Here is a 22,229-nt window from a genome sequence, read left to right on the forward strand (position 1 = left end):
GCCGAGCGATGAGGATCTCGAGATTGAGATCAATGCCTTCTGCCACGACACCATCGACTTCCTCGCCAGTTATCTTGCCACAAGAGAGGCAATTGCTCACAATCATGCGCCAGGAGGTCATATGAATGGCAGCAACGGCAGTACGGACATAAGTACACGACACCGATTTCCCTCTCTCATCCAACGGGGCAAACTAACTGACCCTTCCAACTCCCACAGCCAAAGCACTACCCATCCCAAACAAGTTCATCACCCTCATCGCCACCCACGACCAACTCCAAATGCAGCTCGTCCCCCTGCGCAACATCCTCCACCAAACCCTCCACAAAGCCTGGATCCGACTCCTACGATCAAACTTCTACCTAGTTTCCAGGTATCCACCCCATCCTTTCTCCTCTCCCCACCAGCATCTCTCCTAATCCCCAATCCTACAACATCAAAAACAGCTAACCCTCTCACCCAGCCTCTTCCTCAAACTCACCAACCCCCTCCTCACAACTAACACACCTCTCTCCACCCTCCTCTCCATCCTCCTCGCTGCATCATCAGCCGACACACTAGCCTACCGAACACTCCTCTACCTCCTCTCATCTAAAACAAAAGACATCCCAGATCAAAGCCCGCCTAGACGAAGAAAGCTCCTTCTTCAAACAATCCGACACCAACAACCCTGACTTCTCAGCCTTTACCCAAACCTGGCTCCTCACGGCGGACACCTCGTCAAACTAGGCGCCAAATGCCACTCCTGGATCCCACAAGATGATGATGAGAGGCAGCAACTCCTGACCGGTTCCCACGGACACAACCCAACCACTACTTCCGAGAGTGACCGGGGCTGGGCATGAGCAGAATGGTACGCCGGGCGCCTGGGCGGAAGCAGCGAAGGGTGGTTCTGGGAGAACAAGGTCGACGAACTAACCGGCAGAGTGTACACACTTTTCACTGTTAGGGATTGATTAATACAGTAATATCCCGTAACACATGTGGTGGTGTTGACTTAGTCTCCCCCAATACCCCTGAACCCCTGAGCATAAGCACCGCATAAACCATCCCCACACCAACTCAGCATCCCGATTTCACAACCAAATCCAAACAAAATGATATCAAAAGAAGAAAATATTAACCTTATGTAAATAAAATAAAAAGTTATGTACAACCCAAACAAAAAAGAAACCGTGTCAAGAACTTTCGGCAAAAAAAGAAAAAAACCAAGAAAAGGAAGAAAAAACCGAAAGCTCCCCCTTCCCCCCCAACAAAGTGAGATACAACATGCACGTATACCGCATTTAACGGGATACCAAGAGAACATGCTGACAACCCTCCCCTCCAGTGATGGTCCCTTTTGCACACACTCCCTGTTGTACCATGACCACATATCACCCCCAACCAACCAACCCACCAACCAACCCACCAATCAACCCACCAACCAACCAGCCAATCACACCAGCCCAAACGCCGCCCTGAAGGGGAAACTTCCAATCCCAATATGCAAACAATGCAACCCGACAACTAAACTGATCCGAACAGTCCGCTCTCACACCAACCATGCCATGCTCCCCTCCGGCCATGTTCCAACCAACCATTAACGTACAACAGCATCTTTCTGGCTTGTCGTGGGCAGACGGTTCATCCAACCCCAACAACCATATCTTACAGCACCACTCCCACAGATTCTCGTAGAAGCCGAGAATGTGCCTTACTCCTGCCTCCTCTTGGCAATCCTTCTAGCCTCCCTCCTGGCCTCAATGTCACCCTCAGCGAGCCACCTGCTCGCCTTGACCAGCTGGATCACGTTCACGACCTGCTTGAAGGCCATGACGGGGAAGCTCACACCAGTGATAACCCAGGGCCAGAAGCTGTCCATCTTGTTCGCCCTCGCCATCTCGAGCGCCCCGGCGCTGTAGGGGTTGGCGAAGATCATGCTGAGAATGCTGGAGTTGACCTGGGCGCCCTGATGAATGGCGGCGGCGGTCGAGGGAGGAACGGTTTCAAGAAGAGAGGGCGAGAGGAGCGGGGAGCTGAAGGAGAGGAGGTACAAGCCGACGAAGAAAGCCTCGTTCAGGAAGCAGGCGATGAAGAGGACGTTCTGGTTAAGGAGGATAAAATGTTAGTGACGCAGTTCGTCGTAAAAGTAAGCTGGAAAGGTAAGTACCTTGTTGGTGTAGTAGAGGTTCAGGAGGAAGGAACGGGACTTGTCGACGTTCTTGTGGGAGGTGTTGCTGCCGCCAAGGGCAAGGGTGGCGTACATGTGCATGTCTGAAGTCGAAAGTTAGCATTGCGCTCCTAATCTAGCACCGGGGAGAAGCATAGCTCACAGTGGCTGGCAAGATCAAGAGAGATCAGGAGCTGGAAGAGAATGGCCCACCGGGGAAAGGCAGAAGCGAGGAAAGTCAGAAGGCAGGAAGTAGTGCACCGATCCGTAACTGCATGAGCATGTAAGCATCTTGCCGCACGTTTTGTAACTATAGAGAGTAAGTGCTTACCCATATCAAGCACGGCGCCGAAGCGCGTACTTTGATTGTACGCTCTGGCGGCAATTCCATCTAATGCGTCAAGCAGACAACTGATGGAGTATAGCAGTGTGCAGGTTCTAGGATGAATGGGCATGTAGTAGAGCGACGCAACAGCGAGGATGATTCTGGCGTATCCGATCAGGTTGGGATAGAAAAGGAAAATGTTCTCGGCGGGCTCGTCATCGTCGAGTTCATCGAGGATATCTCGTGGAGCGTTCTCCTGTTCCATGAAAGGGGCAGCATTGCCGTTGACGGTGGTGGTATTCTTTTCTTGTTGCGCGGCCGCGGCCTGTCTCCTCGTTGTAACACCTGCCATCTTTCTTGTCTGATAGTCTATCGTCGATGAGAGAAGAGTTGTGCAAATATCATGCGGCGACTTGAGGGCGATGCCGGCTCTTCCGAATTGCGCGAAAAGGGGTAATCGTGGGGCTCTCGATATGAGGGTTCCAGTTGGGTCTGAAGCAAGGCGCCGTCGATTTGTTATCGCGGGTTGCCAATGCGGCTCTGGGGGGATTGGCTTCTCCAGAGGGTTGATTACAAAAATATAGGGTATGAATGAGCGTAAGAAAAACTTGTGGTGTTTTCTCTTGGAAAGGAGACCAGCTTCGAACAAAGACCGAGATTGAGGTCGCCGGGGTTTCGGGCAGTTGATGACGGAGTTTTGGCAGATAACACCAGATGCAGCCAGGGAGTGGATTCATTCGATTGCTTCTGCCATGAAATCGCTTGGCCCAAATTTTGGGACCCAGAATGCCAAGATGCGATAAGAGGGTCGATAAGAGCTTCCATCTGCCCCACATGTCCACGCCAAGCCGGCTGTCGTAATTGTTAAGCCATCCTGACCATCAAAGCCATGACAATTCAAAGACACACCGGTCCCCAGGGTTCGGGTCTGAGCTGACTGAATCTGAGACCGACACCTCTTAGCATCCGCCAGCCCGGTCACTTGTCTCTCGCAGCCGTTCGCAACGTCAAAGGTAGATCTGCCGCTTCTAAACGACCGGATCGCCCGGCACCGTTCTTATGTACATCCCGTCATCCCCCGAGTCCGAGATGGGGACGGTGGAAAGCATGGAACCAGCAACGTCCGCGTGGAGAGACTACTCCGCGTAGAAGTGATCATATCCGTAAGAAGTCATGAACTTTACTGAGGCTTTTTCAAAATCTTTTCGAAGCGAATTTATCACGCGGCGATCAAGCTGATGGGAGTGTGGGCTGTGGACGTCTCATTCGGCTGATAGGGTCTGTGCTTGCATTGTCGAATGCCCTTGTCGAGCGCCGCATCTAGGCTGAATAGGGATGGATGGTCGACAAGGTTGCAGAAGTGGGAAGCGGTGGAAGGGGAAAGGCGAAGAAGGATAGCATAGCGCCGTCGACGAGGGGCAGCCGGATGTTACTCCGGGCACTTCCAGACAAATCAGAGCTGCGGCCGGACACGCAGCCCGGCGGGGGTTGACGGGAGTTTCCAGCTTCCTCTCTATCTATCTTGCGTTCTGCAGCGAGACGGGAAGCAATCCCAGCTAGGTAGGTCGACAGCTAGGCTGGCGAGTTGAAACTGTTGCGGATCTTCCTCTGTGCTTCCGCCCCCATCACATTGCAGCTTCATTGCGACTTTCCAGGTTGCTACGAGCTGACTTGGCTGTCCGGGCTCCTGTTGGAACTGCCAACACAGCAACCAAGTACCAACCTACATACAGGACACAGCTACACGCCGACGTCGGCAGCATAACCGCCGGTCAAGGCCAGCTACGGCTTATGGCTTCCTGGTTCCCGTGCTGCGATCTGCTGCCCGTCAGCGATGTCGTCCTCTCGTTCAGAGCTGGGGCGAACTGATATACCAAAGCTCACTACGAATAGGCACGGCCCGACGGCGGACGGACGAGGGGTCCGGACAGTCGGGAATCTCGCCAATCAGTCGTCGCACAATGTCTCAATACGGTGCCAAAAAAGAAAGCTTCGAACGCGTGTGTGACCTGTCGTTGGTCGTGAGACACGGCGAAAAGAGACAGGATAGACATTCAGGTGCAGCAAAACATCCCGACCGACATATATCTACTTGCCTATCTGATTCCCTCATATCATGTCTCAATGGTGATCAACAGGGCTGACAGCGCTGGAGGGAGGGAGGGAGCTGAACATTCATACCTCGTAGCTAATACAAGGTATTAAGACAGTGGCCTGGTCTGGCGTGGAGACGCACTTGCGGGAGTTGAATTCTTTGACGGCGGCTTTCGAGGCTTGATTGGGAGAAAGTCTGTGCGTTCCTGACCCACGGCACATCGAGACGAGAGTCGAGCCAACAAGGGCCAGCAAGGGGTCCTTGCGCCGGGCCAGGGTCTTCCCAGCCCCAAAATGGACGGTTGACCTTTTGCGGAGGCACTGGGGGGAGGGGACACAATTTCACACCACATGCATCACCAGATTCATCACATTACCGTAGGCAAATGGTACTCTCAGAAGGACAGGACGTCTTTTACATTGAATCCGCCGGGTGCCGGATACCCCCCCCAACCTATTCGCTTCCGCCTTAGTGCCAAGCGGCAAGCAGTGCACCCAGACCTGAGATGACAGTCAGCATCTGTGTAGGTACTGTTGTATGTATGTACCACCTATTATAAGAAGCACCCACCACACCTTGTTTTTTCCCACTCCTCGAAAATCTCGAATCTGGACCCCAAAGAGCCGATCCCCTATTCCATCTCAGCTCAGCTGGCCGGGACTCATCCAACACTTCCCCGCCTCCCGTACTTCCTGGTTTCTCCGGCCACTTGAGAGTGCTACCTCACCTTGCCGACCTTGACCTTGCCCCTGCGGGGTTGTCAAACTTCGCATCCACCGTCCTGGGCCCGCAAACCGCTAGTCTCTAGGGGACTTGCCAGTCTCGAAGCCCCCTCCTCGCCTGACGAGCTCGTGCCTGTCCTCTGCATCGTTCGATAAAACCCAACGCCCCCCAGCTTCGTGTTGACTGTACCTGGTCATCCTTGACCTATCCCCTTCTCGAACCTCAAGAGACTGGTCTCATAGACACGCAGCTGCCCCTCTGCCAGTCGCCACGAACCGACCAACGGCTTTTCTTCACCAGCTGAACTATCAACGCCACAATACCCAACAACACACGACCGCTTCTCCTTGTCGTGGCGCCGTCCCTTAGTCGCCGATAGCACCACTACCGCAGTACCGCCCAAAACCGCACGCCGCCTAGATCTTCGTGTGGGGTAGGATAGGTTTTTTATTCTATCAAATCCCGCCTGCCGAAATCCCACTTTCCCTAGACACGCCCACAACACAAACTCACCCCCAAAGACGACCATCGCACATCGCAACCATGTCAGACCGTCATCCCACTCTGCTCCAGCCCTACTCTGAGCGGGCCAAGACGGCCACTCACCCACTCTCCCGGTACCTCTTTCGGTTGATGGACCTCAAGGCCTCCAACCTCTGTCTCAGCGCCGATGTCACAACGGCTCGGGAACTCCTGGCGCTTGCCGATAGGGTCGGCCCGTCCATCGTCGTCCTCAAGACTCACTACGATTTGATCTCGGGATGGGACTACAACCCGCAGACCGGCACTGGCGTCAAGCTCGCCGCCCTCGCCAGAAAACACGGCTTCCTCATCTTTGAGGACAGAAAATTCGTCGACATTGGAAAGACAGTCCAGATGCAGTACACAGCCGGCACTGCCCGCATAATAGAATGGGCACACATTACCAACGCCAACATCGACGCTGGCAAGGACATGGTCCGTGCCATGGCGGAAGCGGCGGCCAACTGGAAGGCACGCATTCACTACGAGGTCAAGACGTCCGTCTCTGTTGGCACACCAGTTGCTGGCCAGTTTGATGATGGGGAAGAGCAAAACAATGGCGGGAGCGACAGAGACTCTGACGGGCGAAAAGGAAGTATCGTCTCCATCACCACCGTCACTCAGTCCTTTGAGCCTGCTGACTCACCGAGATTGGCCAAGACCAACGAGCATGGCGATGAGCTCGTCTTCCCCGGCATCGAGGAACCGCCAATGGACCGCGGACTGCTCTTATTGGCGCAAATGTCGTCCAAGGGCTGCCTGATGACCAAGGACTACACCCAGGCCTGTGTCGAGGCCGCTCGCGAGCACAAGGACTTCGTCATGGGTTATGTTGCGCAAGAAGCCCTCAACTCTGCTCCAGATGACAACTTTATCCACATGACTCCTGGCTGCAAGCTACCACCACCGGGCGAGGAGGAGAACGGACATGTCGAGGGCGACGGCTTGGGCCAGCAGTACAACACCCCGGCCAAGCTCATCACCCTCCTCGGCACTGACATCGTCATTGTGGGACGTGGCATCATCCAGGCCGCGGACCCCCCGACAGAGGCTGAGCGCTACAGGAGGAAAGCGTGGAAGGCGTACCTGGCTCGTCTGAGTTAAATGAGCTGAACAAGAACTTGGCGCTGGGGAAACGGATGGGAAAGGCTATACATGGCTTGAAAAGCGGCATATATGTGGTGATGGGAACATCCGGATTTTGATTTGCTGCCTGGGACAGGGTACAGCAGGTTTCTGCGAGTAAGAGAGAGGGCGGGTTAGGGTCGGGATGGAAGGATACATAGGAAGGCGATTGATGGAGGGGCGTTTGGCGACATTTAGATTTGGCATGAGTGAGCGTGTTAAAGCATGATCTATGAAGTGTGCGCAAACTACAACGACGGTCTGGATTCATGTATGTATTAGTCGGGTCCCCGGAACAATACATACTGGATGACTTGCATGCGGATTCGTCCGCCAGTCGCCCGCTGATTCACACAGCATACTTTTGTCGATCAACGCGCCAATCGGAGGGATTCGTGTATCTGGTTTGTCTGACAGGCCACCGACGGCCCTTGCCTGAAGACAGACGCTGAACCAGGGCCCGGAGTTAGCGGTCCTACCGGCAAGGCGGGCGAGCAGTCTTAGGTGAGCCTTGGCGAAGGATATCGGACGGATCTGATTGTCCCCCCCACTTTTGGGACCTTCTTGTTCATTGATTGATGGAGGGGGACCGGCGTCATGTCATTCCTTTGACGGTTACCTACCTGCATCGCAATCCAATCCAACCGCCAACAACCATAGCGATCGACGGTCATCGAGTTATCGACCACGTTATGCGCCTAGCCCGCGTGCTGAACCCCTGGAATTTTAATTGACGTTTTACCACAATCTGAGCTCATCTCTCTTTGCGTTGCGACGAGCGAGTCCGTCTTGGGGCCCGGCGAACTAGTCCGAGTCGATACTCCACTTCCCCGGACCTGAGTCCGCGCGCTCCAGTGCTTGGGACCTCGTTGCGCACCGCTACCGTTCCCCGTTTCCCGCCCCGTTTCCGGTGGATCCCTCTCGGCAGCGCACTCCCCAAGTCGATCTGATGTCCACTTCGAGTCCCGGCGATGCGGGAGCATGGCCTGCTGCCGCCAACGGTGCCTCGTCCGAGTACCCTGATGCCGGACTGAGCAATGACACCGCCGCCGCCGAAGACAATGCGCCGGCCCGGCCACCGCCGAGGAAACGGAGGAGGATCGTGATCTCTTGTACCGAATGTCATAGGCGCAAGCAAAAGGTTTGTCTCAGTTCTGATGTCGCTGTTGGACAAAGGCTAATGAGTGAATGGACAGTGTGACCGACAGCTCCCTTGCACGAACTGCATCTCACGAAACAAACATAGCGCATGCCACTACGAAACCGGTGCGCCGACAGCAAGACAACAGCAGAGACGCCAACAGCTAGTTGCCCCTACGAATGACACCACCGATGGCGCAGACGGTGGTGGAGGGACCTCCAACTCGGGTTCAGGCTCCGGCTCAACAACCACAGCCACCTCCCCTGACATGGGCAAATCCCCCATCACGTCCTCTTCATCAACGACAACCCACCACACCGGCAGCGATCTCTCCGAGCACATCGCCACCAACGGAGGTAAGCCCGTCACCAAAGTCGCGTCCGAAACCTTTGGCTACTCTGGCGCTGGCACGCTCGGTTTCCTCCGTAAAATCGAAGAGTCCACCACTGGCGACGAGAACCTGCCCCCACCCCCCGGGCAACCTACCTCGATTGACCAAACTACACCCTCCATCTCAGACGGGTTGACAAGAGAGAAGTACAAATCCTTGATCCGGCAACTCCCTGCGAGGGTCCACATCGAGAAGCTAGTCGACATTTACTTTCGGGAGTTCAACTGGCAGTATTATGCCCTCGACAGGACTTTGTTCGACAGCTTGCTCGCGCAATGGTACACCCTCCCCTTTTCCATCCTCAGTCAAGGCGGGCCATCCCAAATCCCGCTATCACTGAGGCCGTTTCCGGGGTTGCTGTTCAATATTATTGCTATTGCTCTCTTGACCCTTTCGTCAGATGACAGGGAGTTCGAGGGGCTGTTGTATGCAGGGTTGAATATGACTTTTGAGGATTTGGCGAATGATTACTCTGACTCTGGGCTGCAAGTTTTGCAAGTGCTGGGCAAGAGATCAATGACGCTCACGACAGTCTTGGCTGGGTTTGCCAGGGCGAGTTTCCTCAAATATGTCGGCTTGGTGACGGAAAGCTGGCATGCGATTGGGAGTGCGATTAGAGATGCGCAGGAGATTGGGCTGCACAGGGATAGTTTGGATCCGAGGCCTCCTTCTGGGGCGACGTTGCAGGAGGTGTTGGAGGTGCAGTGGGAGGTGCAGAGACGGAGAAAGATATGGATGACGCTTGTGGTTTGGGATGTGCACATGGCTGGCGTGCTGGGTCGGCCGACGACGATCAACCTGACGGCCGTGCCGCCGAGCTTGCCGGTTGATGTGAAGTGGGACTCGCCGGGTGCCAGCCCTTCGGGGGAGTTGATGCCGATTGTGGAGCGGGGGGAGAATGAGCCGCCTACGCCGTTGACGAGGGCGGTGTGGGCGTATCATCTTATGGCGCCGATGAGGGAGATTCTGGAGCTGGAGAAGGAAGGGCCGTGCCCGAGGGATTTTGGGAGGGTGGATAAGCTTCATGAGGAGGTTGTTTCGATTGAGAAGAAGACGCCACCTTTTTTCAGGTTGGAAAATCCGGACACGAGGTTTGATGATAGGGAGGATTGTTACTGGTTGCCGTTGGCGAGGGTTATTTTGCCGCAGCTGTCGTCTTTTGAGCTAATGGCGTTGCACAGGCCGTATATTTTTACCAGGCCAAAGAGTCGGACGGAGGCGCTCAAGGCGAGTTTGGGGATGTTGAATGCGCAGAGGTTGCACTTCATGGCGCTGAGGCCGGCTTTATACAAGACGTAGGTCACCCCCTATTACCCCGACTCCTGTTGCCCTTTCTAACCCAACCCAGATTCGCCCTCTTCTTTGGCACCTTTGACGCCATCGTCCTCATGGCAGCAATTTACATTCTCTTTCCCCGTGAACACCCAGAGCTCGTCCAGTCCGCCCTTCAACACTTCCAGTGGGCAGTCGAGCGCTTCGAGGCAATGTCTGAGCGCAACGCTCTCGCCAAAGCAGCCCTGGGTGTCCTCCACGCTGTCCGCCTTCGCCTCCGACGCTCTCTCGATTCCGTCACCAACAAGTCACAATTGGCCTCATCCGGCACCAGCCCTTCAACCACCACAACAGTCACCTCCAAAGCCAACCCTTTGTCCCAGTCCTCTTCCTCCACCAACACCAACGCCGCTGCTTCCAGTGGCGGCGGCCACCACTGGGAAACCCACACCCCGCGCCGCGCCTCCCGTTCCTCATCTTCCACTGGCGCCGGTAGCGCCATCTCCCCCAACCCTCTTCAGGTCCCCCTCGGGCCCTTGGATTTCTCCCAACCGGGAAGCAGCACCTCTGTCACACCAACAACAGACCGCAACTTTTACTCTGGTGGGCAAGTAGACTGGACGCTGCCAAGTGACTTTAACTGGGCTTCCCTTCAACCTATATATCCCACACATGATTTGATCTTTAATGATTTAGTCGGCGTAGGGGACACAAATGGGAATGGCCTGAGTTGGGACACGACAACTACTGTACCTGGACTGGGGGGGCTGACTACTGTTGTCGGGGGGAGGGAGCAAGTCCAACAGCCACCGCAGCAGCAGCAGCAGGGGGTTCAAGGTCAGGGACAGCAAGGGGGGGTGAACTGGCAGCAGTTTGAGGGTGATTTTGGGAATGATAGCGTTTGGAGTTTGCTGAATCAGTTTGGGCCGATGTAGGTTGCGTGTATCGGGTGTTGACTGGAGTGTAAGATGAGGGTTCTATGGGTTGATCTATGAACATCGTCAACTGTTAGGTATGGCGTATGGATGGCTAGGTGTGGGTCAAAAAGTGATTATGGTATCGCCGGAGATTTTGGTTCAACTTTTTGTAGTTTCCAAAGACATAGTTTACATATTTATCTTCATGTCTCACAACAGCCCGTACAATACGCTCGATTCAAACCCTGTCTCGACACCTTCACCACCCCTATCTCCTACCAAGAGTCCCTCGCCATCCATCGTGATGTTTCCACACTCCACCTAGTTTACCGTCAAGCAATTACATAAGCCCGCATGGCTCAGTGGTAGAGCGCATCACTAGTAATGATGAGGTCGTCAGTTCGATTCTGGCTGTGGGCAGTTCAAACATCCTAACTATCAACGAAGTTGACTTTACTTTTGTATTTTTGCCCCTATCCTTTTTTCATCCTCTTACGTGACACCGTTAGGTCAAACAAACCCCTTTTGCCCCTTTTTCCCCACATCGCCTCCGTCGAGTAAGAAACCAAGTAGTTTACCGCAAACATATACAGACAGACAAACATATATGTTGTTGACCTTAGGCATCATGAAACACAGAGGGAAAGAAAAAAGTGCGCAAAAAGTGATTGATTATGTTGGATCTTGTTCATTCTGCAAAGGATTAGATCATGATATTGAACGATAAATCAAAATGTGCCATGCCCGAAGGGGGCCTACTATCACATCGCACATACACAGTCTTCACCCTTATTCGTATACTGATTCAATTTCCCCTTCTCAAGATTTACTCAACAGGCCACCCCAAAAACAACATAAACATGATGTACAACCCATCATTCCGATCTCTCATTGCTACTACTCTTCCATCATTAATACAAACAAAAGTAACACAAAACAAAATATACATAACAAGCTCCGGCCCCCCTCCATTAACTCCCAGATTTGTTTCCCAATAAAAAATATAAAAAAACAGCCCTCGACGAAAAAAAAAAAAATGAATCCCACACCTTGCCCGCCTGCTAAACCAACATGCACAAAATTGATATCATTCAAACAACCCCCCTCCCCCGCCCCTCTTTCTTCCATACCCCTCAAGCCCCCTTCCTCTTCTCCTCAACCGGCGTCCCAACCTCGCTCTCCAGCGCAGTAATATTCGTCTCTGTCCCCAAAGCAGCAGGCGGATTAGTCCAGTCACTAGCCCCATCATCAAAATCCGACTCCTCACTACTACTGAACTCGTCATCACCACCACGAGGAGTAACAACCGTCGTGCCACTGCTGACCTTTCTCAACTTGTCTCCAGTCAACGTGGGCTCTTCAGCTTCTTTTTCATTCTCAGACTCCGACTCAGACTCCGACTCAGCTTCGACATGTTCAATATCATCGTCAGTAAACTCAGAGGCCGCGTCGTCAGCAGTCTTGGTTTCAGTTGTGGCGGCTTCAGTCTTGGGCTGGTCGATGACCTCCTCCTCATCCTCGGATTCAGACTCCGACGAAGAAGACGCCTCCTCCAGCTCGGGCGAAGAAGCACGGGAAGAAGCAGCGGCCTTGGCAGCGGCAAGAGCAGTCCCATCCTTTTGCTCAACCTCTTCCTCATCATTATCATCCTCAGACTCACTGCTCTCCTCCTCCTCAACAACAGGAGCAGCAGCCCCCTCAACAGGAGTAGCCTCATCACCAGCCACCGACTCAGCCTCATCCTCCGATTCATCAACCGGAATCTCATCAACCTTGATCTCCTCAGTCTCTTGGGGAATCTCAACCTGCTCCTCCTCATCTTCCTTGACAACCGGGACATTCTCCTTATCCTCCCCCTCCACCTCTCGATCCCCCATCAAATCCCCATACCCCTTCCCAGCCTTGTTCCCACTCGCAGCCCTGCTCTTAGGCGTAGCCGCCATCGGAGTCCAGCTCTCCTTCCTAAGGCCCCTGCTCGCAGCACCGCCAGCAGGGTTCCTAACGCTCTGGCTTCTCTTGATGCCGCCGGCAGGGATGTTATTGCTGATCTGCGTCAAGCTAAAGTTCCTCTTAGCCTCAGGACTGAGACCAGACTGAGCAAGCGCGATACTGATCGCAGCCGAGGTCCCCCTAGCCTTGTTCGGACCGGCAGTATTAAGCGGTTGCTGTCCACTAACAACCCTCTTTCTGCTCAACGTAGACGAAAACTCCCTGTTGCCGCCACCGGGACCCTTCTTCTCGGGCAGGCCGCTGGCAGTCTTCTTCATAAGCAACACCTTGGAAAGATCCATGACACCCTCCAGCACCTTGCGCTCCATGTGCTCGGACTGGGTGGTGAGATCTTCAACCTCCTCACGGCGGAACTTGCAGGCAGCCTCGAGAGTAGACAGCTCAGAGCAGAGGTTGTTCTTGCGCGAGTTGAGATCCTCTTGGTCAAGGCGCAAATCAGCCAGGCTGGTCTTGATACGCTCCTCTTCCTCCTTGAGCTCGGCCAAGAAGGCAGTCTTGAGATTGTCATGCTCAACGCGGAGGGCGGCATTGGCTTCCTTGACTCTGGTCTCTTCTTCCATGAGGTTAGAGAGCAACTCAATCTTGAGACGGTCATTGTCCTCCTTCATGGAAGCACGAAGCTCTTCTTGCTCAGCCTTAAAGGTGGCCTTGAGAGCCTCTTGCTCAGCTTTCAGCTGGGCCTTGAGTTGTTCATGCTCCTCCTTGAGTTGGGCCTTGGCCTGCTCATACTCTTCCTTCAGAGCAGCCTTGAGCAAATCATTCTCCTCCTTAAGGGTGACCTGGAGCTTATCGTTATCGGCGCGGAGCTGCTGATTGACCTCGCGAAGTCTGAGCTCTTCCTCCTGGAAGCTCTTGATGAAGCTCTCACGGAGAGCCTCCTGGTCAGCGCGAAGGCCGGCATTGATCTCCTTGAGAAGCGACTCTTCCTCTCTGAGATTGGCGAGATAGGTGTCACGGATGGTCTGCTGCTCTTCCCGGAGGGCATCGTTCAACTCCTTAAGCCTGTCCTCCTCTTCACGAAGGTTGGCCAAGAAAGTCTCCTTGAGCTTATCCTGCTCCTCCTTCAAGGCAACATTGGTCTCCATGATGCGTGCTTGCTCTTCCTTGAGGTTGGCGATAAAAGACTCCTTGAGCTGGTCTTGTTCAGCCTTAAGGGCGACGTTGGCTTCCATGATCCGGGTTTGCTCCTCCTTCAGATTAGACAAGAAAGTCTCCTTGAGGAGCTCTTGCTCCTCCTTGAGGGACGTGATCGTCTCCTTGAGTCGGGCCTCTTCGCTCTGAAGGTTGGACATGAAGGCAATGGTAATCTGCTCCTGCTCTTGAGGAAGAGTGACAGAGATATACTGCTTGAGGCGCTCCTGTTCCTCGCGAAGATCGGAAATCTGAGCCTCAACCTGCTGCTTCTCCTCAAGCTTGCGCTCCAAGGCAACGATGGTCTCCTGAAGTATCTTCTCCTTGTCCTCATGCTCATCGGCGATGCGTTGAGTCTGAGCAGCAATGAAGATGGCGAGCTCAGCAGCAGTAGCCTTGACCTGAGAGTGAACCTCGTCAAGAGTGTCCAGCCGCCCGAACGCCTTGTCGGCAACCTCAGTATGGCCGACAAGAACATCAAGCTTCTCATTGACAGCAGTGTCATCGTACTTTTCGACAGGAATCTCAACGCGCTCCTGGATAGCCTGGGCCTTGGTGTGGAGCTGCTCATAATGCTGACCAACCGTCGAGACGAAGTCTTCAAGGGTCTGAAGAATCTTGGGCTGGTACTCGGCAACCTGGTCATTGACACTGCCGACCTTGGTGATGGCCTCTTGAACTGTGTCACGAGTGAGGGAATGTTCAGTCTTGGCCTCAAGCTGGCCTTCATCAGACTTGGTAACAAGCGCCTCAACCCGCTCAAACACAGTCTTGGAAGCCTCCTCCATCCTCTCCATCGAGTCGGTGACAGCAGACCCAAGAGTATCAACCAGTTGTTTGAGCTCCTCAGCAATAGCCTTGTTGCCAACAACTGCCGCCTCCATGTTGGCATCTCGCTTCTCACCCTTGGCAGCCCGTTCCTCATGAAGAAGCTGGAACTCGTCATACTTGCCCATCAGATCAGCAATCCGCTCATCCAATTTGGCAATGACAGTGTCGCTGGCGGCTTGAACCTTCTCGTTGGTCTCCAAGTTGGCAGTCGAAAAACCAGCCTTGGACTCCTCGACATCAGTCTTGAGAGCATCAAGCATAACCTTCAAGTCGTCGCCAACAGTGTCGTTCTTGGTAATAGCCTCCTTGATAGTAGTGCTGAAGCCATCAAGCAAAAGATGAATCGAGTCCACCCCCTTTGCCCCCTCCTCCAGCTTGCCCCTCAACACGCCATGGAAGTCCTCCAAAATAGCCTTGACCTCCCCAACCCGCTCACCGACACCGACAATCTCCGCCTGCCTATCCTCCGTTGCTTTCTGGGCATCCAGAGCATGGAAATCCATGCACTCCTTCAGCTCCCCAAGCTGAAGCTCGAGGTTGTCCATGTTCTCCTTTGTAGACAGCGAAGCCAAATCAACCTTCATGATGTTCTCAATGAGCACCTTGGTATCAAGACAAACTGCCTCGACAGCCTCGACGTCGGTCTTGGTGATTCGCTCGGGGTCGTCCAAAGCCTTCTCATGGCGCTCTTTCATCTCGTCAAAAGCAGCAACGACCTGGTTGACCAGTGACTCGACCTTGAGAATATCTTCCTTCTGAGAAACAATCTCCAACTGGCTAGCCACGCCACCCACGCTCTCTCTAGTCTCGAGGATGAGCGTCTCCAACGCGTCGATGTTATCCTTCTTGGATAGGGTGTCAACATGACTGACCAGGCCGGCAAGGGATTCTCTGGTCTCCAGAATGAGTGCCTCCAAAGCATCGATATGATCCTTGCGCACGCCCTGCTCGCCGTCAATGAGATCGTCCAGACGAGCCTTGGTATTGCGAAGAATGGTCTCGATGGCCTCAACATCCTCCCTAAGGGCGGGCTCATCATTCTCGCTCGGTACTCTTGGTTCCCTTGGCTTGCGGGGGGGCGGATCGCGGGTTGACATCTCAATCACCGTCGCCTGGATCTTCTTGAGTGCATCCTCCATCGAAGCAAGTGGGACTTGACTCGGCAACTTGGCAACTGACTCCTGTACCTGGCGGATCGTATCCTCCATGCGGCGGGCGTCTTCCTTGGACATGGCATCAGGATCAGGAACAGAGGTAGCCTGCATCACCTCAACCTTTTTGCCCAGCTGGGTAAGCAAGGTCTCAAGATTTTTGATATCATCCTTCTGGACGGTTTTCTCAACAGGGATGATAGCTCTGGCCTTGATCTCCTCCTCGTCGTTGTCCTGGGCCTTCTTCACCAAAGCTAGCTCGTTGCTGGTGCTCTTCCTCATGTCATCGATATCGGCTCTAACGCTATCGAGGCCAGCTTTCAGAGCTTCCAAAATTTCGTCATTGGCGGTGAGGTCGGCAGGCTTGTCGCGGAGGTTGTTAATGCTGACTCGGATATCGCCCAGGCCTTCCTGAAGCGCGTCGAGAATCTCAGTCAGCCCGGCAATCGGCCGTGAAGAAACCTCAGCCCTCAGGCTTGAAAGCCCCTCCTGAATAGCCATGAGAACTTCCTGGGTGTACATGCCAGCCTGTGGGGTGACAGGCACCATGCTGGAGTTGACAACCTCCCGGAGAGACTCGAGCTCCTCCTTGAGCATGGTCTTGGAACTGTCAGTCGATTTGAGCACCAGCTCGCCAACCTCGTCGCGGAAGCCATCAAGAGTTTTGAGCAAGTCCTGCATGAACTCTTCCTTGTCCTCGGAAGATGATGATTCGCCCTTGACGCGGTCAACGTAAGATTCAATCTCGGACCTGAGCTTCTCAAGACCGTCACTGTCAACGGTGCTCTTCTTGGACTCTTCAGTAGCAGCCTTGAACTCGGCAACCATGGTGTCCCTAATCTCCTGCAACTTGGCGAGAACCTCTTCATTACTGGCAGCTGGGCTAGTGGCATTGGCAGAAATAACTGCGGACCCAGATGACAGAGTCTGAAACTCCTTACGAACAGACTCGATCAAGTCGGTAGCAATCTCAGTCGTCAGATCAACCTCCTGAAGGCCACGCTTAACAGCCGCGACCATAGCCTCGGGGTCTTGGCTCTTGGCTGAATCTCCTTGCTCAAGCTCCTTTTTGACGATATCAATCACATCGGCCGCGATCTCAGTGGAAAGATCTAAAGCCCGAATACCTTCCTTGACAGCGTCGACAACATCAGCCTTGGACAAGTCAGACTTGGTTGCACCTGAGCTGGAACCAGCAGCGGCCGCAAAGTCAAAGCCATCGAGTGTAGTCTTGACAGCATCTGACACATCAAGCGAAAAGTCGAGCGAGTCGAGGGCGGACTTGACGGCCTCTTCAATGTCGGATTTCGAAACTGATGAGCCAGGAGAGGCATTCATCGGAATCTCGGAACCAGAAAAAGATGGGTGCGATGGCATAGGAATATGAGAGCCCGTACTAGCGCTTCTGGGCACCAGCGCCCTCTCATTGTTGGCCGAATGAGAAGAGCTGCCAAAGTTGTGGTCCTCCAGCACTTTCTTGACGGCCTCTGCCACAGACTTGGAGAGCGTGTTGGTCAAGTCCATCTTTTCCAAGCCATCCTTGACGGCATCGGCAACATCGTCTCTGCTCAGGTCGAGGAATTCAAGTCCTTCCTTGACTGCGTCCGCAACATCAACGCGCGACAAGTCCGGTCGGGGAATCATGGCCGCCAGAGCCTCAATATCAAAGCCCTTGAGTCCTTGCTCAACCGCCTGTCGTACCTTTTCCTCCTGTCCCCTCAGACCTTCCTGTACAGCATCCAACATGTCATCAGACAAATCCAGTCCCTTCAAAGCCTGTCTCACGGCCTCAGCTACATCTCCCTTTGTGACCGGCTGTGTGACAAGCGCCTCAGAAACTGTTTTGCTGAAATCAAAGGCGTCCAAGGCATCGGCGACAGCATCGATGATATCGTCCCTGCTAACCCCCTTTGGTTCAGGCGGTGGCGGCAAAGCAAGAAGTCCTTCTCTAACGGCATCAAGCACATCCTCCCGCGTGACCTCGTCACCAGCCTTGGGTGGCTGTGGAACCTCCCATTCTCCAAGGCACTCCGTAACTACCTCGAGAATGTCCTGCTTCCGCAACATCTCGACCTTGGGTGGCTGATAGTTTCTCAATCCCTCCGCCACAGCAGAAAAGACCTCGTCCTTTGTCGCGCCCAGCGGTCGCTTGAAGTCAGCCAAGCCCTGCGCCAGACACTCGAGAACCTCCTCCCTCTCCAGCCCAATTTGCTGAATCTCGATCTCGGGCTTGTACTTCTCCCAAGCATCCTTAACAGCCTGCATGACGTCCTCTCTCCTCAAGTCGGGAGTCCTTGGGTGGGTATCCTTGAGGGCGGCGCGCATAGCGTTGTAGAGCTCCTGCGAGTCAAACTGATGAGCCTCGCGCGGACCGGTCAGCGCATGGGCCTCTGTCGAAGCATCACCTCCACTACCGCCGGTATAGCGGTAATCCCTGAGGATCTTATTCATTTGCTCCGACATTTGGGCCAGGCCTTGCTCGATAATGCGCTGCATGTCTGCCTTGTTGCCGTCTCCCTCACCGTTGCTAAGCACGCCCTCAGCGAGCAATTCTTCAAACTTCTGCCCGAGGTCGCGTCCCATATGTAGCACCTCGCCCCGGAGCTTGACAACCAACGCCTTGACCTCTGCAGTAAGCCCGCCAGCGTTGGCTAAGCTATCTTTGACAGTTTTGATAGCCTTGTAAACCTCCTCATTCACGTCTCCACCGCCCTGCAAAAGTCGGCTCGAGTTACTAGGGCTATCATCGTCGTCATCTTCCCCAACATCCCAGCTGCGATTCTTGTTCCCCCCGCCGCCGCCGCCACCAGCACCGCCCGCAGCGGCAGCGATGACAGCCTGTTGTTGATTCTCCTTGATAAACCTGGCAAGTTCCTCGATTTTGTCAGCAGTGGCCATTCCAGAGAGTTTACCGGCGAGGTCCGAGAGTTTGTGGCCCAGGTTCTCCTGTCCCTCCTTGGTAGCCATATCCCGTATGATCTTCTCTACCAGGGTGACAGTCGTCGAGTTTGTTCCGGTTTCCGAACCGACCAGGGATGGGGTACTCAACATGGATTCGCGATCAAAGGAAGCTGCAAAGCTGTTAGGGGACGGAATACGCGGAAGAGAAAATGGCCGGACGGATTTACTGAGTTGAGTGGGAGAGGTGGTGTGATGACGACCTTCCAGTAACAGGGGACCACCATAGAGGTCGCGGTTGGCCGCTCTGGCTTTGCTCTCGGTAATGAGGTCTCGGAGACTCTTGCGGATATCCTCGTCGCGGGCATTGGTCGCTTCCTTGAGGCTGAGAAGATCGGTGGCATTGTCACGGGAACGTCGACTGAGAAGAGACATTTCCTTTTGGAGCGTTGTCGCAATATCCGTGAGGGTAAGAATCTGGTTAGAAAGAAGATCCAGGGACTCAGGTACCTTGGCTACCTGGACCATGGCATGCGAATTGTTGGTGATATCTCCTAAGGGTTGTGAGTGCGCCTGCGGTTGGGGCGGAGGCGATTGCGGTTTCTCGGGCTCTATGCTGGGAGGGGGGGGTTTGGGACCCATCGGGGAGCTGTAGAGATTGGTGTTGGTGCTAGGAAGGTGAGTGTTAGACTGGGTGCTCATATTCTGTAGCGCGAGCATGGTAGCTGACGGAGGGGGGGTGTTTTCTCCCAGAATACTCTGGTGAGTAGCCCGGCGGGCAGTCGGGCGGATGATGGGTGTCAAACTAGGACCCGGTTTCAATGTTGTCCTATCATCGCCGCTATGGCCGAAGTAGTCCTTCTCGTCCTTGGGTTCTATCCAGGAGTTCCTTGCGTTTCTCGAAGGGGTAACGGGCCGGGTGTTCTTCTCGGGGGACCTTTGTACGGGAAGTTCTCTCGCCGGGGAACTGCCGGCCTCGATCATCATGCTCATATCCTTGACCGAGGTGGGCTGGAGAGAGTTCATTCGGCGGTGGGTGTTGGCGCCTAGGGGTGTGGGAGCCATGCCTGGGATGGGCAATGGGCGTTCTGGTGAGACTTCGAGGCGCTGATGCTTGGGTACGTGGGGCACCAGTGCGGCATTCTCCCGGGCCTTCTCAGCCAGGGCAGCATGGGCGGACTGGATGGCACTACTAGTTCCTGTCCTCGACACAATGGGGGACTGGGGGTTGAGAGGAAGTGGGGGAGGAGCCCTCTCGGGGTCAGAGCTGTCCCACCTGTTCTTCATTAGCGATTGCCAAAGATGCGACATGGCATTGTGGGAGAGGATATCATAGCATGGTCATTGTGGATCGCCAGAAGTAGGATGTGAGGCAAAAGAAGATGGATGATGTGTGAGTGTGGTGAGTAAGTAACATACATGGGAACCAAGGCTCGGCCGTGATCCGAAAGAGAGGCGGAATGTTGGTGTCTTAGGTCGCGCGGGGTGTCCCTCTCGACGGGCGCCATTGCGTTGATTGTGTTGATTATACGTGGGTATCGTGGGTATCGTGGGTAGGTTAAGGGCGAGCGCTACTGGAATGCTCTGGTGAGGGTAGGTTGGAGTGGAATGCGACGTGACTCGATACAAGCAAACAGTCGAGCAACGAACGGCAAATGGCAAGCAGAAGTCGCTTTGCGTAAAACTTCGTCGACGAAGGGGTACCAAACGCCGGCCAAAGCACGACAACAAAAATGGGTATCGTGAAAAAAGTAAAGGTGGTGAAGCAAGCAGAAGGCTGGAAATGGTGCTCCTCTTCCGAGTGGGTATAACAAGGTCTTGATATGGCCTGTCAATTGTGCAGTCCAGGAGGAGGGGCCGTCAACATGGAGCGGGCATGGAGCGACATGGGCGCCTGAGCTGGCGCCGTGCCCACCAATTGCGACCAATAGCCCTTTCCTGTTGTTGATTTGAGTGGGTTCCCCCGGCAACGTGTTAGCCGCGACTGGGGGCTATCCTTGCTTCCAGCTGCAGGAAGCACTGACCAGCTGCCTTCTAGCCGTTATCGATAACCGCCAGAGCCTGTGACCAAAGCTTGAACCCTGTTGTTTTGTTTCCCATCGTCGGTGATGTGCCGTCATGGTGCAGCAGCACTGTCTTGAATGAATTTCCGGGAGACCGTCTCCATCTTTTAGTGCAGAGTTCGAATGGGGGGATCTCGACTACCTGGCATCAGTTCAACAAACTACTGCAGCTACACTTCAGCATACATATAATATGCGTGTGTTCCCGTTGCATCCCAAGCATGAGAGTGGGGTCGAAAATACGGTGTGTGTGCGACTCGATAACTCGAGCAACCCCTCCTCCACAAGACAACATTGGGTCTCTGCCAACTTGGTTCTTATAAATATTTCACGCGATAATTATTCTGTTGATGTCATACAAGCTCTACCCCTGGCCGTTGTATCAAGGCTCCATCTCAAAATGAATCTATCTCAAGTCCTCCCCAACCCCAAGATTACGCTAATTACAACATCATGAAGACTCTCCTCCTCCTCCTCCCAGTGCGTGTGCCCCTTTTATGGCCTGGTAGGCGCAACAGCAGTGATGGTGAACTGCGAGCACCTCTGGAGGCCGACATCAATTTTGACGAAAGCCTTGCTATCATACCCGCTCAAGCAAACGGGCGCGCCATTGGCCTGAATCCGGCCGTTACCAACATCGAATCTGACAAACAGCAGGTCGTTCCTCGAGCAGTCCTCGGCGCGGAAGGTGGTCTCGTTGAAGGCAACGCAGGCTGTCTTGCCGACAAGGTCACCACGAAAGGGGGCAGCAAAGCCCCGCTGGACAATGAGGACGTCGGTCCCCAAGATCTTGCCGGGAGTGACTTGTCTGTCGGCGTGTGTCCAGGCGCAGGCGGCTTGGACGATCTCGCCCTGTTGCATAGATTTGTCAGTGTGCTGGTTTTCAAAATAGGTTCATGGGAAGAGCATACGCTGTTGGTGAAGGTCAAGCACTCATTGTTGGGGATGCCGCCAATCTGCTTGAAGACAAGAGTATTGGGGCCCTTGACGGGTCCTGGAGGGACGAGGATCTGAGCCGTGGAGGTGGCAAGAGCGCTCAGAAGAGCAAGACCGGTGGTGAACTTCATGATGACGGGTAGAGGGTAGGTGATTGCAAGACTGAGAAGATGATGCTGCTGCTGAGACCAAGAATTAATCAATCCAAAACGACAATCCGTCTGCTTTATACATCTTCCAAAACGATGAGAAGCATGATGGTATCATAGGTTCGCATAAAACTCAAGACAAAAATAGCATCCTTTACGTCGTAACAGCCGCTTGTCGATGATATCGGGAACTACAACCTAAGAAGCGCGGACTACAACCACAGCATGTGGGCTTCAGTCGAAAAAAGGACTGAGAAGAGACTGTTGAGCCCAACGGGGCTACATCTTCGTCTAAAATGCTACGAGTGCGACTTTAAAGTCTGGTACCAGGATGCCAAGCCATGCGCTCAGGGTTCATCAAATTATTTTACCCGGTAGAAATCATCTCCAATATGAC

The 22,229-nt window shown here is 54.0% G+C and overlaps 5 protein-coding genes and 1 non-coding gene across 6 annotated transcripts; 3 read left to right on the forward strand and 3 right to left on the reverse strand.

The window, feature by feature from the left end:
• Nucleotides 1-1,446: 1,446 nt before the first annotated feature.
• Nucleotides 1,447-4,243, reverse strand: pis1 (phosphatidylinositol synthase 1 (CDP-alcohol phosphatidyltransferase1)). The gene is made up of 4 exons (XM_062914266.1): nucleotides 2,484-4,243; nucleotides 2,316-2,423; nucleotides 2,153-2,256; nucleotides 1,447-2,086 (listed from the first exon to the last, which is right to left on the reverse strand). Exons 1-4 carry the CDS (start codon nucleotides 2,827-2,829, stop codon nucleotides 1,697-1,699), a joined length of 948 nt encoding a protein of 315 aa, XP_062762494.1. The 5' UTR covers nucleotides 2,830-4,243; the 3' UTR covers nucleotides 1,447-1,696.
• Nucleotides 4,244-5,838: 1,595 nt separating this feature from the next.
• URA3 (orotidine 5'-phosphate decarboxylase) lies at nucleotides 5,839-6,921 on the forward strand (the record flags this gene model as incomplete). The annotated part of the gene is made up of 1 exon (XM_062914267.1): nucleotides 5,839-6,921. The coding sequence occupies one exon, from the start codon at nucleotides 5,839-5,841 to the stop codon at nucleotides 6,919-6,921; it is 1,083 nt and encodes a 360-aa protein (XP_062762495.1).
• A 970-nt stretch (nucleotides 6,922-7,891) lies between these two features.
• QC763_604250 (uncharacterized protein) lies at nucleotides 7,892-10,932 on the forward strand (the record flags this gene model as incomplete). The annotated part of the gene is made up of 3 exons (XM_062914268.1): nucleotides 7,892-8,083; nucleotides 8,139-9,769; nucleotides 9,823-10,932. 3 exons carry the CDS (start codon nucleotides 7,892-7,894, stop codon nucleotides 10,679-10,681), a joined length of 2,682 nt encoding a protein of 893 aa, XP_062762496.1. The 3' UTR covers nucleotides 10,682-10,932.
• A 79-nt stretch (nucleotides 10,933-11,011) lies between these two features.
• QC763_0089230 lies at nucleotides 11,012-11,083 on the forward strand. The gene has a single exon. It is a non-coding gene; the product is annotated as a tRNA-Thr (tRNA).
• Nucleotides 11,084-11,778: 695 nt separating this feature from the next.
• On the reverse strand, nucleotides 11,779-20,586 carry QC763_604260 (uncharacterized protein). Its single transcript, XM_062914269.1, has 2 exons — nucleotides 20,104-20,586; nucleotides 11,779-19,960 (listed from the first exon to the last, which is right to left on the reverse strand). The coding sequence occupies exons 1-2, from the start codon at nucleotides 20,190-20,192 to the stop codon at nucleotides 11,797-11,799; spliced, it is 8,253 nt and encodes a 2,750-aa protein (XP_062762497.1). The 5' UTR covers nucleotides 20,193-20,586; the 3' UTR covers nucleotides 11,779-11,796.
• A 437-nt stretch (nucleotides 20,587-21,023) lies between these two features.
• On the reverse strand, nucleotides 21,024-22,141 carry QC763_604270 (uncharacterized protein). Its single transcript, XM_062914270.1, has 2 exons — nucleotides 21,659-22,141; nucleotides 21,024-21,599 (listed from the first exon to the last, which is right to left on the reverse strand). Exons 1-2 carry the CDS (start codon nucleotides 21,812-21,814, stop codon nucleotides 21,243-21,245), a joined length of 513 nt encoding a protein of 170 aa, XP_062762498.1. The 5' UTR covers nucleotides 21,815-22,141; the 3' UTR covers nucleotides 21,024-21,242.
• Nucleotides 22,142-22,229: the final 88 nt, after the last annotated feature.

Source organism: Podospora pseudopauciseta, chromosome 6, assembly GCF_035222475.1.
Source record: "Podospora pseudopauciseta strain CBS 411.78 chromosome 6, whole genome shotgun sequence".
Taxonomy (NCBI): Eukaryota; Fungi; Ascomycota; class Sordariomycetes; order Sordariales; family Podosporaceae; genus Podospora; species Podospora pseudopauciseta.